Source organism: Callithrix jacchus, chromosome 12 (genome assembly GCF_049354715.1).
Source record: "Callithrix jacchus isolate 240 chromosome 12, calJac240_pri, whole genome shotgun sequence".
Lineage (NCBI taxonomy): Eukaryota > Metazoa > Chordata > Mammalia > Primates > Cebidae > Callithrix > Callithrix jacchus.
In genome coordinates this window covers 107,377,606-107,394,122 of record NC_133513.1, presented here as the reverse complement: position 1 = coordinate 107,394,122, position 16,517 = coordinate 107,377,606, and the positions used below count along the sequence as shown (strand labels likewise).

At 42.7% G+C, this 16,517-nt stretch overlaps 1 protein-coding gene across 50 annotated transcripts in view; it reads left to right on the top strand.

Moving 5' to 3' along the window:
• The window catches only part of ABLIM1 (actin binding LIM protein 1), a 338,782-nt gene extending 323,056 nt beyond the window's left edge, over nucleotides 1-15,726 (top strand). For 19 of the 50 annotated variants that reach the window (XM_078346556.1, XM_078346557.1, XM_078346552.1 and 16 more), the window contains 4 exons: nucleotides 5,510-5,601; nucleotides 6,741-6,846; nucleotides 9,472-9,536; nucleotides 10,173-11,782. In XM_078346556.1, coding sequence (XP_078202682.1) covers nucleotides 5,510-5,601; nucleotides 6,741-6,846; nucleotides 9,472-9,536; nucleotides 10,173-10,343 — 434 coding nt within the window. In that variant the 3' untranslated portion in view covers nucleotides 10,344-11,782. Of the gene's footprint in view, nucleotides 1-2,926; nucleotides 3,074-5,509; nucleotides 5,602-6,740; nucleotides 6,847-9,471; nucleotides 9,537-10,172; nucleotides 12,064-13,302; nucleotides 13,384-14,811 lie in introns of those variants that run through there. The other 31 variants (XM_078346550.1, XM_078346548.1, XM_078346589.1 and 28 more) reach the window with 5 other exon arrangements.
• Nucleotides 15,727-16,517: the final 791 nt, after the last annotated feature.

Below are 16,517 nucleotides of genomic sequence, written 5' to 3'. Positions count from 1 at the left end.
GGCTGAGGTGGCTGGATCATTTGAGGTCAGAAGTTCAAGACCAGCCTAACCAACTTGGTGAAACCCTGTCTCTATTTAAAATACAAAAAAAATTATCTGGGCATGGTGGTGCATGCCTGTAATCTCAGCTACTTGGGAAGCTGAGGCAGGAGAATTGCTTGAACTCCAGAGGCAGAGGTTGTGGTGAGCTGAGATGGCACCACTGCACTCCAACCTGGGTGACAGAACAAGACTCCATTGCAAAGAAAACAAAACCAAAAAAACGATGACATGAAAATCAAATAATGTTGGAAATGCATAAATTTTAGGCCAAAATCCTAGGAAGACAAAGAGAAATGTATGTATCGCAGTGGTTCTAGAGCTCTGATTTTTTTTCTCATCTTTCTGTTGAGGTTTTAAACCATACGCTTGCTTTTTAAGTTTGTTAACATTGTTTTTTTTTTTTTTTTATGGTTTACTGTCTTACCACACACTCATTAACATATGAATGTTTAACTACTGACTTCACCAATTCTAATGCGTAAGTACTGTTCAAAATCATCCTATTGTTAATTTAAGAATAAAATCATCAGAGTTTTATTTGTCAACTTATAGACTGTAAAAAATCCTATCTTTAAGTCCACCTCTCTGAAGAAAAACAATCAAATAACTAAAATTTAAGGAGATTGGACAATGTTAGATTATTTGTTTGGAAGGGATAAATTTACTTCTTTTCATAATATTTACTGTGACTGAAGTCTTTCAGTCTGTGGTCATTAATTAAAAATAGCCCAGCCAGAGCAGCGCTTTGCAAAGGATGTTTTTGCAAAATAGCCATTCCATGCCAAAGCCATAGTTCTTATGCCCAAAACTCACGTCTGTGCCCTAATGCATTTGAGAAATGCTAGATTTTAAATAAAGCCATACTTGTTCTTCACAATGCAGAACTGAGAACTTCTCATATGCTAACATGTGTTATCCATCTTTAAGAAGGGGATTTTGTATGTAGTGCTTTCCAAGCTGAAATTTTTTCTCTCATAATGTTACAGATTCAGAAAAACACTGTTTCATGCTTGGCCAAGACTTTACCTCCTAAACTGGGCACAGTGGCACACACCCAGAGTCTCAGCTACTTCAGAGGCTGAAGTGAGGAAACTGCTTGAGTACAGAAGTTAGAATCCAGCCTGTGCAACCTTAGCTAGATTCTGTCTCCAAGGAAGGGAAAAAGACTACCCCTTTTTATTGGGCTACCTTTTTTTTTTGAGACCGAGTTTCGCTCTTGTTACCCAGGCTGGAGTGCAATGGCGCAATCTCGGCTCACCGCAACCTCTGCCTCCTGGGTTCAGGCAATTCTCCTGCCTCAGCCTCCTGAGTAGCTGGTATTACAGGCACGTGCCACCATGCCCAGCTAATTTTTTGTATTTTTAGTAGAGACGGGATTTCACCTTGTTGACCAGGATGGTCTCGATCTCTTGACCTTGTGATCCACCCGCCTTGGCCTCCCAAAGTGCTGGGATTACAGGCGTGAGCCACCGCGCCCGGCCTTTATTGGGCGACCTTGGTTGAGTTTTTAAGCAAATTGAGACCCAGAAGGTTACTCGAAAAATGGAGGACTTAGAGCTGGAGATTCAAAAGGTTATTTCCAGATTTTAAAATATGTAAGCCCCAAAGAAAAAAGTTATTTAAGGCATTATAAATACATTTTGAAATGTTTAGTAACATCCCAGGCCAGTTTGCAAAATGAGCCAAAATCAGGGTCTGTCCATTTAACCTGGTTTGTTTTGCTCCATTGCTGTAGGTTAGATTCGGGGCTCTATGCTGTGACTCCTCCTCTAAGCATAGCCATTAAGAACTTTGTAAACTAATATTGCTGCTAGTTTGCCTTTGTTGTTTTAAAGTTGGATAACTCACTTGTGTGCACAGACCTTTGATCAAAACAATGAGTGGGCATGGCAAACAGAAGTTTCAATGCCAAATTCCTTCAGGCTGAAAGTGGATTTTCCAATTTCCTTTTCTCCTAGGACTCAAGGACACACATATGCAAAGTATGTAAAGATTAGAATGAATTGGACCAGACCAAGTATGGTGGCCCAAGCCTGTAATTCCAGCAGTTTGGGAGGCTAAGGCAGGCTAATCACCTGAGGTCAGGAGTTCAAGACCAGTCTGGCTAGGAGAAAGCCTATCTCTACTAAAAATGCAAAAATTAGCTGGGTGTGGTAGCGTAGGCCTGTAATCTCAGCTACTTGGAAGGCTGAGGCGGGAGAATCGCTTGAACCCGAGAGACAGAGGTTGCAGTGAGCAGAGATCATGCCACTGCACTCCAGCCTGGGCAGCATAGTGAGACTCTGTCTTAAAATAATAATAACAAAGAATGAACTGGGCCAATATATTTGTGGCTTCTTGCCCAAAGATGCAAAGCCAGCCAACCCTCTAATGACTAACAACTGCAGTTAAGTGACAGCCTCGTATTTTCAGCTTAGCTCTTTAATTTTAGATTACTAATGACTAGGAGAGTGTTGTCCACTGGAACTTTCTATGAGGATGGAAATGTTCTATATCTGAGCTGTCCAGTATAGTAGTCACTAATCACATGTGACTACTGAGCAGTTGAAATATGACCAGTGAAGCTGAGGAGCTGAATTTTAATTTTATTAATTTGTTTTTGTTTAAATAGCCTCATCTAGCCAGTGCTGGGCAGCACAGCTCTAGAATAGGGTTTTTCAGATGTAGATCATGTATAGAATGAAGCTTTGCTTCTGATGTAAAGTAAGGAAAATGAGTTGACTTGTCAATAGGTACGTCTGAGTGACTGAGCAATGGATAATTGTAATAAACAGAACTTTCTGGAACTGAAACTTTTGCCAGAAAACAAGAAAACTATGTAAATGGGGTTGTAGCACCATTGTCTTACAGACCAATAGCTAAGCAACCCCTGATTCCCATCTAGATGCAGCTGCCTTGGCAGCCCAGAGCAAGTCCTCAGAAGATATCATCAAGTTTTCCAAGTTCCCAGCAGCCCAGGCACCAGACCCCAGCGAGACACCAAAGATTGAGACGGACCACTGGCCTGGTCCCCCCTCATTTGCCGCCATAGGTATGCAACCATCACAGCCAAACCAAAGAGACAAACTGCTAGGACAGCTCAAGATGAGATGCTTAAAAACATGCAGTAAAATGTATCCTGTCATGAAGATTTTAAAGAGAAGTATGACCAAGAGGTAGCATAGTAAAAAGAACTAATGTGGTATCAACTTGTGTACGAAACGCTTGAAAGTTACAAAAACACCAGAGTCTTGTTCTAACCAAACCCACTGAGATCCAGAACTGGTCTAAAACCAATGGTTTGCATGGACTTTCAGGGTTAATACCGCAAAAGCAGTCGCTCTATTGAGCATAATTGAGTCAAAGCCTTATGGTAAGAACATCGTTCTATATAATTAGAGTCTAGTGGCTGAATTTACCGAGCGTTTGTAGAAGCATGACTTCTTTCAGTTAAATTCGTTTTAGACTATTTCTGGGTTGTAGTTATAATTCTTAACAGCCAATCTTAACACTGAAGCACTTTCATTTTTCTTGCGAGATCTTGTTCTCCATCATGAAAATGACCTATTGCAGAGAAGTGGGTGTTCTGAAATATTATTTATGTGAAGTTGTGTGATTTTACATCTACCATCTTCATGAATTCTATGCTAAAATGTCATATTTCAGCTGTTCCATTCTTTGCTCTATGCTTTCCAATTATGTCTCTGTCTTTAGTATATTCTCAGTAGTGAACTCACTTGGCCTAAAAAGAAGTATTAGCAAACCCAGAAGCTGATACTGAAAATTGAGTGAGTCAGCTTTACAAAGATATGACCTTTCTACATTTTTGTTGACAGCCTCAAAGGCCTTCAATTTTCCAAAATGTTCTCATCTTCATTGTGTTTTTTTTTTATCATGCTATTTTTGGAATATTTTTCACAAGCAATACATGTGGATTTTAAATCAACTGATATTTATAAAAAGAATTTAAGGAAAATCTACCTCCTAACTTTATTATTCGCAAGTGTTCTATACATTGTGTTAATGAAATTTATCTAGTCCTTGCAAACTTGCATCTGTTGAGTTCCATTAGTGTAAACTAAAGAGAGAAACTTCACATTGACCTTTATGATTGTAAGGACCACGAGCCAGTCATCAGTTTTTCTGTGCCAATCCATGCCCTCCAGGAAGTTCTCGAGGCCTCGAGGGTGTTAGTTTAGTAAACTGCTTACTGGGGACATTAAAACAGCTAAATTTTGGAAAGAGGAAGAATTAAGTTTTTGTCGTTGAATTTATTATCACTAAGAGTTTAAAGCTCTTTCGGATTCCAAAAGGAAAATGCTGAAAACTAAGACTATTAGTTAAAGTTTATTTTGATTAGATTAGCAAACTTTCCTGTTTCCTCCCACAGCCAGAGTAATCCAAGCAATTTAGGAAAAACGATAGTTTGTCTTAACTTCCCAACCATGCAGACAGATTCCTCCTTTCCTTTTTCTGTCTCCCCTTTTCCAGAATGCTAAAAAGATATTGCATACAATTTACTGTATTGCTCCAAAGTAACATTGTAGCCGTATTAATGCCTTTTATTTACCTATCAGTATAAAACTCTTTTGTGACCATTTTTCAAAGGATGAGAAAAAGAAAACTTTAGAGGCCCATTTCTTGAAATAAATAGTAAAAGTATGCTTTCTATCGAATTTGCCAGTCGTAGAAGACAGTGTGATAGTACCGTAAAATTGTAAATATTCAGAAAAAGAGAAAACTACAAGATTTGAACACAAAACAATGAAAGCTTACCTATCTCTTGGTATGGAGATAAATTTGCATTTCTTTCTGTTTGAAAATTGAGGCTGGGCGTGGTGGCTCACACCTGTAATCCCAGCATTTGGGGAGGTCAAGGTAGGAAGATTAGTTGAGCTCTAGAGTTCAAGATCAGCCTGGGCAATATAGAGAGACCATATGTCTGTAAAAACATATTTAAAAATCAGTAGAGTGTGGTGGCACACACCTGTGGTCCCAGCTATCCAGGGGGGTGAGGTGGGAAGATTGCTTAAGCCTGGAGGTCGAGGGTGCAGTGAGCCATTACTGTATTACTGTACTCTAGCCTGGGCAACAGAGTGAAACCTTCTCTCAAAAAAGAAAGGAAATTGACTTCAAAGACATCAAAATAACAACTGGAGATGCCCTTCCCATTTACTAAAGTGGACTTAGACACAATTGCAACAGCAAACCCAGTTCTAATTGAGCAGGCTACTTGGGAGGCCAAAATTCAGGCCTTCCTTGCATCAGACATTGACCTGGCTTGCCACCCGGGGCCCTTTTCTTGAGAAACCAGTGGGTAGTGCTGAATTGGTGGCGGGCATTTTTTTTTTCTTGTGTTATTTACTTAAAAGTGTTAAAGACCACTGCTGGCCTTGCCAGCCTAACAAATTGAACACAGATGGACTAACCCGTTAAGATTCCCTTGTCTTGGGGCTGATGTGAGAAGTTGTCTTTGCTGTGGAATTAGGACCTGACATGAGACGCAGATCTAGTGCCAGAGAGGAAGATGATGAGGAACTTCTGAGACGCCGGCAGCTTCAAGAAGAGCAATTAATGAAGGTTTGTCCTTAAACTACCTTGCTGCTGTCTTCAATTCCAGTCACATAAGGTCTATATTTTTTGAATGACTGCTACGTAGAAATCACCTAGATAGGCAAGAAGTGGTCCCAGTCTTCAAGGGGCTTGAAGTCTGGTAGGCAAGACAAGACAGGTGTCTATTAATGGTAACTAGAATATGGCAGAATACGTGCTGGGCTCCAGAGGAGATGGCATTGATGCTGGAGGTCAGAGGAGAGTGGAAGGCTTGGGTTTTTGTGGGAAGGAAAGTGAGACTGCATGGGGGTGTGTGCAGTGCACGTGTTGAAAGGCTGCTGGAAAGCCAAGTAGAGCAATGTGGTGTCCACCCAGGCTCTGCTGAAGGAATGATTGTGGGATTGAACATTGCTCCAAGTCTTTTCCCAGGATATGGGCCAGGAGAAAAGGAATGAAAGGAACTGCCAGCATGAAGGGCTCCTCCTTTCTGTAGCAAGGGCCTGCAGTAGCCCAGAAGGATAGTTATAAACTCTCCTACCAATCAAGAGGCTACTGAATCCTTGGAAATGATGTTTTCTAAGCACATAGGAAATGCACGTGATATTAGTCAAAAGATTCAAAGTTCATTTATAGTATGATCTCAGTTTTATATGTATGTATACAAAAATACTAGATAGATACAAATCAAAATATAAGTGTGTTATTTATGAGGGACATATCATGGGTTACTCTTCTTTTCTTCTGGATTTTCCAAAAATCTATAAAATGAGCATGTATTACCTTTATTTCTTGTTTTTAAACAAATCAAGGCAACTTCTTTGTAAAGAAAACCACCCCCAGTCTCCCCTTTCCACCTTAAAATCCACACACACTCATACATGCCTTCTGAGGTCTCGTGGCTCTTTAGGGAGGGCAGAGGAAGGAAAACATCCTTCTAACATAGAGCCTGACGTAGGGAAATGGAGCTTTGAAACTGAAAGGGCTAAGGGGTCTCGGGTCCCAAACTTGACCTACCTCTTCAGGAGCTGCCAGCCTCTGGGAACACTTGCATTCAGGCCTGAGGAACTTCTTGTGGGATCTGCTAAAAAGAAACTGCAGTTCCATGAAAATAATTGCAGGCTTTGCTTTCTTTTTTTTTTTTTTTTTTTTCTTTTTTCTATGAATAGCTTAACTCGGGCTTGGGACAGTTGATATTGAAAGAAGAGATGGAGAAAGAGAGCCGAGAAAGGTCATCTCTGTTAGCCAGTCGCTATGACTCACCCATCAACTCAGGTGAGCAGCAAACCCTCCAGCCTTCCTTGATTCAAGAGCCAGCCACCTGCCTGCAAGGAATCTGCCTTGACTGTTCATTTATGGTGGAACCTACAGATATTCCCTGGGAAAAGAAGTGTGGGAAACCCACTCCATGTCTTCTAGAAATGGGGGAGCCCTTGGAGGTTCTCAAGATCCATGAAGGCCAATCCCCAAAACTTGGTTTGTTTTCTAGAACACTCATCTCCAAGGGAAGCAGCAAGAGGAAATCCTCTAGAAAACATGATGCTTTTTTTTTTAAAGAGAACATGAACAAGACATTTTCTAAGTGTTGTGATTTTAATTAATATCTTCATGGGCGCAGTGGCTCAAATCTGTAATCCCAGCACTTTGGGAGGCCGAGGCAGGTGGATCACCTGAGGTCAGGAGTTCAAGACCAACCTGGCCAACATGGTGATACCCCATCTCAAAATACAGAAATTATCCAGGCATAGTGGTAGGTGCCTGTAATCTCAGCTGCTTGGGAGGCTGAAGCAGGAGAATCCCTCGAACCTAGGAGGCGGGGGTTGCAGTGAGCTGAGATCGCGCCATTGCACTCCAGCCTGGGCAACAAGAGTAAAATTTCTTCCAAAAAAAACACACTTCAATATAAGAACTGAGAATGAACAGTGTTTTTGATACTTTTGAAGAAGATGACTTACATCCTGGGCTGAAATAGTTTAGCAGTGTATTTTCCCCTGCTTCTATTTATAAGCCAATTCTCTCTTAACCCACAAGATTTCTTCCCCTGTATTCTGAGCCAGATCATAATTTTCTCCTCTAAGAGTTCCTTTAAAAATATATTTAGGGCCGGGCACTCTGGCTCACACCTATAATCCCAGCACTTTGGGAGGCCAAGGAGGCAGATCACTTGAGATCAGGAGTGCAAGACCAGCCAGACCAACATGGAGAAACTCCATCTCTACTAAAAATACAAAATTAGCTGAGGGTGGTAGAACATGCCTTTAGTCCCAGCTACTCAGGAGGCCTGAGGCAGGAGAATCACTTGAACCTGGGAAGCGGAGGTTGCGGTGAGCCGAGATCGCACCATTGCACTCCACCCTGGGCAACAAGAACGAAACTCTCTCAAAAAGAAAACAAAACAAAATGCATTTAATGTTCACGCCATGCAAGCACTTTTGCTAAACATTTAATGTTCACAACATGCCGATGAAGCAGATGTGGTTGTTATTAGCAACTGTAGCATTTTCATCTGTATTTTATAAATCAGGAGACGGATATAGAAATTGAGTTAACATACCCAATGTCACAGTGCCAATAATTAGCAAGAGTAGAATTTAGAAGCCCACATATTATAACCCCAGAGCCCACACCCTCACCTGGAATTCCTGCTACCCTTCATAGATGCCTCACCGGCATTGATCTTGGATTCAGTGGTTTACAAATCCTTAGAGTTTCTTCTAATTCTGAGATTCTGCTCTATAAGAATGTGTAACATTATACCTACATAGATAAAGAAATGAAGAATTCAGGAAAATTCAACACCATGTCCAGAGATACAGAGGTATGAAGTTGCAGGGGCAGAATTCAAGCCCAGGGCTGCTCCCACTAAAGCCCAGCAGCCTATGAGGCTTCCATGCAACTGACAGATACCCTATGTCAGGCCTCCCAGGAGTCCAACTGTAATTGGCTGGTAGATCTTGATAACATACGGGGTTGGCCTCCAGTTCAGTTACTGCTACTGTATCCACTGGGGCTTGGGCTAATGTATTCAGCTATCTCTGATTTACATCCTCGTCAGCTGTTTAGAATCTTACCAACCTTTGGCAAGATATTTTACCTAGCCCCTATTTCTCCTTCTGTAATATCGAACTAATAATAACAGTGTTATTAGGGTTGTATTGAAGATTCAATACAATTGAAGAAAGCAAGCATGCTGAACACTTAGCGCCATGCCGGAGCTGTAGGAAGCGCTGCTAGCTTCAGCGCCCACTCAACTGCGTGGACTTGCCCTTCCCTACTTAATCATCTCACTGTTCACCCACTCCTTGAAAATATGGTGGCAATTTTTGAACATTTGGGCCCAATATGATTTGAATTCTTTTGGTATCTTCTATTCTGTGAGGTAGAAGAGACTGCCAGTTTCATTGAAGAATTGGACTTCTGGCTGGGCGCGGTGGCTCACGCCTGTAATCCCAGCACTTTGGGAGGCTGAGGCAGGTGGATCACGAGGTCAAGAGATTGAGACCATCCTAGCCGACATAGTGAAACCCCTCTCTACTAAAAATACAAAAATTAGCTGGGCATGGTGGCGTGTGCCTATAGTCAAGGGTGCTTGGGAGGCTGAGGCAGGTGGATCACGAGGTCAAGAGATTGAGACCATCCTAGCCAACATAGTGAAACCCATCTCTACTAAAAATACAAAAATTAGCTGGGCATGGTGGCGTGTGCCTATAGTCAAGGGTGCTTGGGAGGCTGAGGCAGGAGAATCACTTGAACTCGGGAGGTGGAGTTTGCAGTGAGCTGAGATCACACCATTGCACTCCAGCATGGGCTACAGAGTGAGACTCTGTTTAAAAAAAAAAAAAATGGACTTCTGAACTTCTGATTTCCTAACAATTGGTTTTTTACTTTTTTCTTTCTCAGCTTCACATATTCCATCATCTAAAACTGCATCTCTCCCTGGCTATGGAAGAAATGGGCTTCACCGGGTAAGATTTCTCCCTGATTAGTTTCTTGCTTTACTCCCACCTTGGCCCTGGTTGAAGTGTTGACAGATTGCCAAATACGCCTGACTCTTGATTTCAGTGTTGGAACATAATGAAAATTTTAACCTCCCTGGTCACCTGGTAAGTTAGTTTGAGTTACAGGCAAAATAAAATATTTCTATGGAGAGAATGAGAAATTAACTTTAGATAAAGAAATGGCCTGTGTATGCTTACGGGAAAACTATATTGTAAAACTGTATGGCAAATATTTTTACAATGAAACAAAAAGTAATTACTTGAGCCATTATCTCTGCTGTAAAAAGATATAAGAATGTGTATTATAACCATCCTCCTTACAAAAGCTAGAATAGAATTATGCAACTATGTAGGGAAATGCACTTTTATTTATCAGCAAGAGATCCCTGCTTACCAAGAGCCCGCTGACCGGTGGCATTAGTATACTACCAAAGACAGAGAGAGGCCATAGCAGGAGAAGAATAATAGGGAAAAAAATGATGAAGGTCCTGGAATTTAGCTTGGGAAGAATTCCCAGGATTTTATAAACCCTTTCTTCCTTTTCACTTGACTCAAAAATGATCACTATGGATATTTCCTAATAGTTGTTTTTTCTCATTTCAGCCTGTTTCTACCGACTTCGCTCAGTATAACAGCTATGGGGATGTCAGCGGGGGAGTTCGAGGTGAGACTCCCATAGCCAGGCCGAGCATGGCCACGTCTTCCCTCAAGGCTGGGGTTCATGAGAGTCAAGTATACTGGCTGTGTTCACACTGTCTGGCATCCTTAGAGTAGGCTCACATCTGTCTTCTGTCAGCTAATAGGGCAATAATTTACATAATTTCAAAGACTAATGAAATCAAACTGTAAGAAATGAGTTTGTGAGGATTCATTCATTGCTCATACTAGGTGCTGAGCGTTCTATCAGATACCTAGACACCAGGCATGGTGGCTCACGCCTGGAATCCCAACATTTTGGGAGGCTGAGACGGAAGGATTATTTGAGGCCAAAAGTTCTAGACTAGCCTAGGCCTGTCTCTACCAACAACAACAAAAATATATACATATAATAATTAGCTAGTGGAACAGCTACTTGGGAGGCTGAGGCAGGAGGATTGCTTAAGCCCAGGAATGTAAGGCTTAAGCAATGTAAGTGAGCTATGATCATGCCACTGCACTACAGCCTGGATGACAGAGCAAGATGCTGTCTCTTCAAAAAAAAAAGGAACCAGAGGTACAACAATAAGTGAGACATGGCCTCTGCCCTCAAAATACATATGGCAGGAAGAAAGAAGGTCTGTGTGATGAACGTTATGATCAGAGATTCCAAGAGAAGGAAGCAGTAAGTACCTTTCGGTGGTCAGCGAAAGATTCCAGGGGAAAAGGATGTTTTAACTGTTAACTCACACTGGAGCAGGCATTTCCTGGCTGCAGGGAGGCTGATGGGATAACAAGTGCAGAGTCTGGGAGCAGAAAGAGAACATGTTTCTAGGGACAATATGTTGGGAATTTCCATAGAAAATAGTCTCTCTATTAATGGTTCCATGTTTTGCCATGGCCTTTTCCTTATGATACTTTCTTTTCCTTTCCTTTTCAGATTACCAGGTATGGAACACTTTGTCTTTCTTGAACTGGCCACACCAGCAGAACAGCCATTTTCCATTCCAAACTGCTGGCCCCAAGGCAGCAGTTTCTGTTGAGAAGATGCTTGCTGTGGTTGATCTGTCTAATTATTACTCCATAGCTGTGAAGAGCAGGCATGCTTGCTGCCTGGGTCGTGCTGTCCCAGTAGGCCTTGGGGATACCACATGAGCCAAGCCAGGTGTAGGGGACTCTCTTGCTTTGGCCTTGGAGAGTCTTCTCTGGGGTGGAGGTGGACCACCATCAAGGGTCTGCTCATATACAGTTTTTCTTCTTTTACTTATAATCTCTCAGTACTTTAGTCCACTCTTCTCCTGCATGTTCTTAAATGAAAAGACACTTATGTCTTAGCCGACAGGAGAGAGCAGTTTGCTCTCATTGCATTCCTTTCTCACTAGAACCTAAATTTTGTAAAAAAACAAAACAAAACAAAAAAATGTGATAGAGAATAGGAAAAGAGGAAAAATGCAGAGAAAATCAAGATTAGAGATAAGAAAATAACAATAATAGACTTGGCCATCTTCTAAATGTCCCATATACTTTTATTCATGGAGTCTAATTGAGGAATTTATCCATAGCTATTAAGCCAAGATCTCTCCCTAACTTGATTGCAAAAGAGCTGTATTCCTGCTCTTATTCAGCAAGAATCTCATTTTGAAAACTACATAGTCATCTAGATGACACCAATGAAATAGTGGTTAGGACTGGAGACCCAACAGGGAGTCGGGAGCCGAAGAGCACTCCCTTCAGTTCCCCAGGTTATCTCATGCCCCACCTCCAACCAGCATCTCTGTTGCAGACGCTTCCAGATGGCCACATGCCTGCAATGAGAATGGACCGAGGAGTGTCTATGCCCAACATGTTGGAACCAAAGGTAAGTGCAGCTGTCCTCTTTCCTCTCATATGGGAATGACGTAACACCCTAAACAGATTTGATATTCCATCTCTTCATCATTCTCAAAGTGTTACAGGCTGGTGTGTTCTGGCGAGCCATATCATGAATATGCACCTTGCCCACATCAGGTCAGCAGGCTCAACCCTTACAGGGCATGGTGCTGTGTTCACAGTGAGGCACCAGTCCCTCTCTCCCTATGACTGAGGTATTTTCCTTGGCCTCTGCCATGTGCATTGCAGAGCATATTCAGTGTTGAGAGGAGCAGGCACAGACTACTCCATGTAGGGTGACCAACATGTCCATGTTTGCCAGAACTTTCCCTGTTTCAGCACTGAAAGCCCTGCATTTCAAGAACCTCAGTCCTGGGCACACTGGGATGCCTGGCCACCCTAGCTCCAGAACACCCTGTTCCTTCAGAGCTGTACAAGGGCTTGCACTCCCGGATGACCATAACCAGGGCTTATTTCAGTATGTCAGTTGCCAGAGCATTGCTTCTGGGCCTGCCTAACCCCATGGATCCATGAGCTAGTCATGGAACAAGATGGTTAACTCCAGCAAAGAGGCGCCCTACCCTATGACAGCATTGAGTAACACCTTGGCTGGGCACAGTGGCTCATGCTGTAATCCCAGCACTTTGGAAGGCCAAGGCAGGTGGATTGCTTGAGTTGAGGAATTCAAGACCAGCCTGAGGAACATGGCAAAATCCCATCTCTACTAAAACTACAAAAAAATTGCTGGGCAAGACGACATGTACCTATAGTCCCAGCTACGCAGAAGGCTGAGGTAGGAGGATCACCTAGGCCCAGGAGGTCGAGACTGCAGTGAGTTGTGATTATATCACTGCATCCAGCCTGGGCAACAGAGCGAGACCCTGTCTCAAAAACAAAAAACAACAACAACAAAAAATGTGCCTGTAATTTCCATTATCTTCTAATGTTTACCTTCATCCCAGTACATAGTAAGTTAATGTTCTGCCACTCAACGAAGCCCTTCTAAAATTCAGTGACCCCAGTGGAGAGTTGAGATGTCTAAGACTCTGTCCCTGTCCCCTGGAAACTGGAGCTTCCACTGGCCTTGCGGGAGGAAGACCCGTCACTCAGATTCTGTCATGGTAGTCTCTTGGAAGCTCTGTCCTGGGAGTGCTGCATTTGAGGTGGATTCTGCTTGTTAATAAAATGGACTGTGGTGTTCTAGAAGTCGTGTTTTCTTTCTTCTCAGATATTTCCATATGAAATGCTCATGGTGACCAACAGAGGGCGAAACAAAATCCTGAGAGAGGTGGACAGAACCAGGCTGGAGGTAAAACAAAACAGGAGAGTCCGGTCGCAGCCGCAGATCCCCGTGCAATACCCCAGCTCTCCCCTAAGCAACGTTTTATTTCTTCAGTGAAAAAAAAAATCAAAAAAGTCACCCTCATGTCATAGGTAGAACTAAGAAGTAACTTTGGGGAAAAAAAATGCAGGTTTACACTTAGATCAGCATAAAAATGCCTGGTAATATCCAGAAGAATGACCCAGCAGGTGGGCACAGTGGCTCCCACCCCTAACCCTAACACTTTGGAAGGCCAAGGTGGACAGATCACTTGTGGTCGAGACCAGCCTGGCCAACATGGTGAAATCCTGTCTCTACTAAAAATATAAAAATTAGCTGGGCATGGTGGTGGGTGCCTGTGGTCCCAGCTACTCAGGAGGCTGAGGTAAGAGAATTGCTTGAATCCAGGAGGCAGTGAGCCAAGATCACACCTCTGCACTTCAGCCTGGGCAATAGAGCCCAACTCCATCTAAAAAAAAAAGAAAAAGAAAAAAGAAGAATGACCCAGGAGACACAGAATGACCTCAGTCATTTTCTTTGAAACTTCATGTCGCTATAATTGTGGCTAGTGATACAGAATGGGAATCTCTATTTCTCTTGAGATATTCTCAGATCCTTATCTTCCCTAAGTTGGGGTTAAGTTCATGGGAGGCTGTGGGAGCAGGAACAGCTCTCAGAAGAGAGATTTATACTGGACGAATTTCTTTCTTGACTGTTTCCACATTCCTTGTTGAAGGGTTATCTGGGTACACATACCAAGATCTCCTTAGACATGGAAGACTAATCTTTGTATTATAGTTTTCCATCCCAATGATTTTAATTAAGAAAAACCTTGGCTGCCAGTCTCAGAAAGAGTGAGTACTTTTTCCTGACAAAAGGCAGTACCTTGGCATAAAGTCCAGGCTGGCACAGAGAATAAAGGCTCCAGGATCTTGGGGGAGCTTTCTAGAGGGGAATGACAGATGGGAAGTCTTCTCAGTAGAAGAGGCATCTACCTTACCTCCTATTCCTCAGCCAGGAGGAAGCCCCGGGACTCCCCAGGGACCACGCTGGAGGTCATTTTCTTTGGCTTTCTATTGTGATAGTCCATTTTCCCTGCATCTTTTCAACATTCCGAGGACCTGGAGTGGAGTTGTCTCTAACGTAATAAATCAACTCTCTGTGTCCCATCACCAGTCAGTGTTATTATTACAATCCCCACGGATACTCTGCCAGCTCTTTTATCTGATGGGAAGGGCTCCTCACCTGGCCTGTCCAGGTAGGAATACTGACGGCACAAGCATCAGAGATTGGCTCCTGTCCCATCTTCCTGCCTTGTTTTTCAGAAAGAGTCTTCATATAAACTATAGAACAACTCTCAAGGCCATTCATGTGGCCATCAGGACTGACAGCTGCTCTTTTTTTTCCTCTTCCCAGCGCCACTTAGCCCCTGAAGTGTTTCGGGAAATCTTTGGAATGTCCATACAGGAGTTTGACAAGTTACCTCTTTGGAGACGCAACGACATGAAGAAAAAAGCAAAACTCTTCTAAGTTCCCACTCTGAATGGCAATTAGAGAAAGCACTGACCGTGGCGTTACCCCAGAGGATGTCATATTGAGGCCCAAACTCAATTGGAGAATTTGCAAGCTATCATTGCTCAGCAATACCAAAAAGAGAAAGTCTGGTTAAAACACCCATGAGTCCAACATCAGGCCAGCCAAGAGTAACACTTGCCAAGAAGCATGGGGTAGAAACTTCTGGGTTCCAGAACACAGAGTAGTGCCCACATGTGACCTTTTCACATGACCTTATGTATACAACAGGAGCTGCGTTGTTTTCTTCTTCTGTTTTCCTCTACCTGTTCTCCAACAGTAGTGCTGACTGTACGGATAAGAGCCAGCAAGTGCCCTTAGGATGCCACATGGGAAAGATCGGTTATCATAATTTCAAAGTATAAATATATTTATTGTGTAGCGCTGTGGCTAAGAAGGAAGAGTGAGGGGTCTGTCCATGTGACAGCAGTGATTTCACAGCCACCTTTCTTGACTGGCGTCATGTTGCTTCACCAGCGCTCTGGCAGGTGAACAGGGCAGGTCAGGGAACAGGGCAGCTCTGTTTGCATGGGGTGAATAACAGCAAAATTAATTCTTAATAAGCTCCTTGTTCTCTGCCGTTTGCTGGGACCTGGTTGGCAAATGACTTAGCTATTAGAATATTTAAAAACTGTTTTAAAGCAAAAGAGGAGGAACAGGAATGAAAGGGAACCTTCCCTTAACTTTCTGCTTCCCATAGCGAGCCTGGTTTCTGGTTTCCACCTAGCACAGGAGCTGTCTCGAGCTCCACTTTTGCAAGGAAAGGAAAAACAGAAATTGCCTACAGATTGGCTCAGTGGCATGCTATTAGGTTATTTTGCCCAGGGGCCATATCACTGTTGGCAAAAAAAAAAGTCCCATGTCCTACTGACTCCAGTCCTTCCATCATTGTCCTCTGCTGTCTCTCTGGCAGCCTATGAATCAGATCAAGCCCATGCTGTTGGTTTTTAAGGTTTCTTTCAGTAATAGGCTAAGGAAAGATGTGTTTTTCTCTTTTAAATCTCTGCAACTCCAAAGTAGACTCCCTTAAACAGATTTAATTTGGCCTTTTCAGCTTTCTTCTTGCCTAGCTCTGTTGACTTCATGAGTGTATGTATGCATGTTGGTTTCACTCACTCAGAGTAATTTTGTGAGTGCGCATGTGCTTTCTAATTTCTACTCGAATGTTTGTCCCACAGTGTTGCAGCTTCTAAAGACATTTTCACCAAGTATATGTGACTCAAGATCAAGAGTGAGGCTAAACTGCGCCCCCAACATCACTTCCTCCATGGAAAGGTGTTGGTGCTGATGTAGCTCATAACAGGATCGAGGAAGGACGAGGCGGGATATGGAGGTCAGAGCATCTCACAAGAGCCCTCAGACAAAAAAAAAAAAAAAAAAAAAAAGAGCCCTCAGACTCTGCAACACTGTATTTAAATTTAAGCCTAGGATTTCACCAACACATGTGTGCATATAAAACCACATCATGATTCCCTATGTGAGTTAGATGAGGGAGAGTTTGTGTAACTCCACACCCAGGAGGTTAAGTCATATTTATTATCATGCTTTGG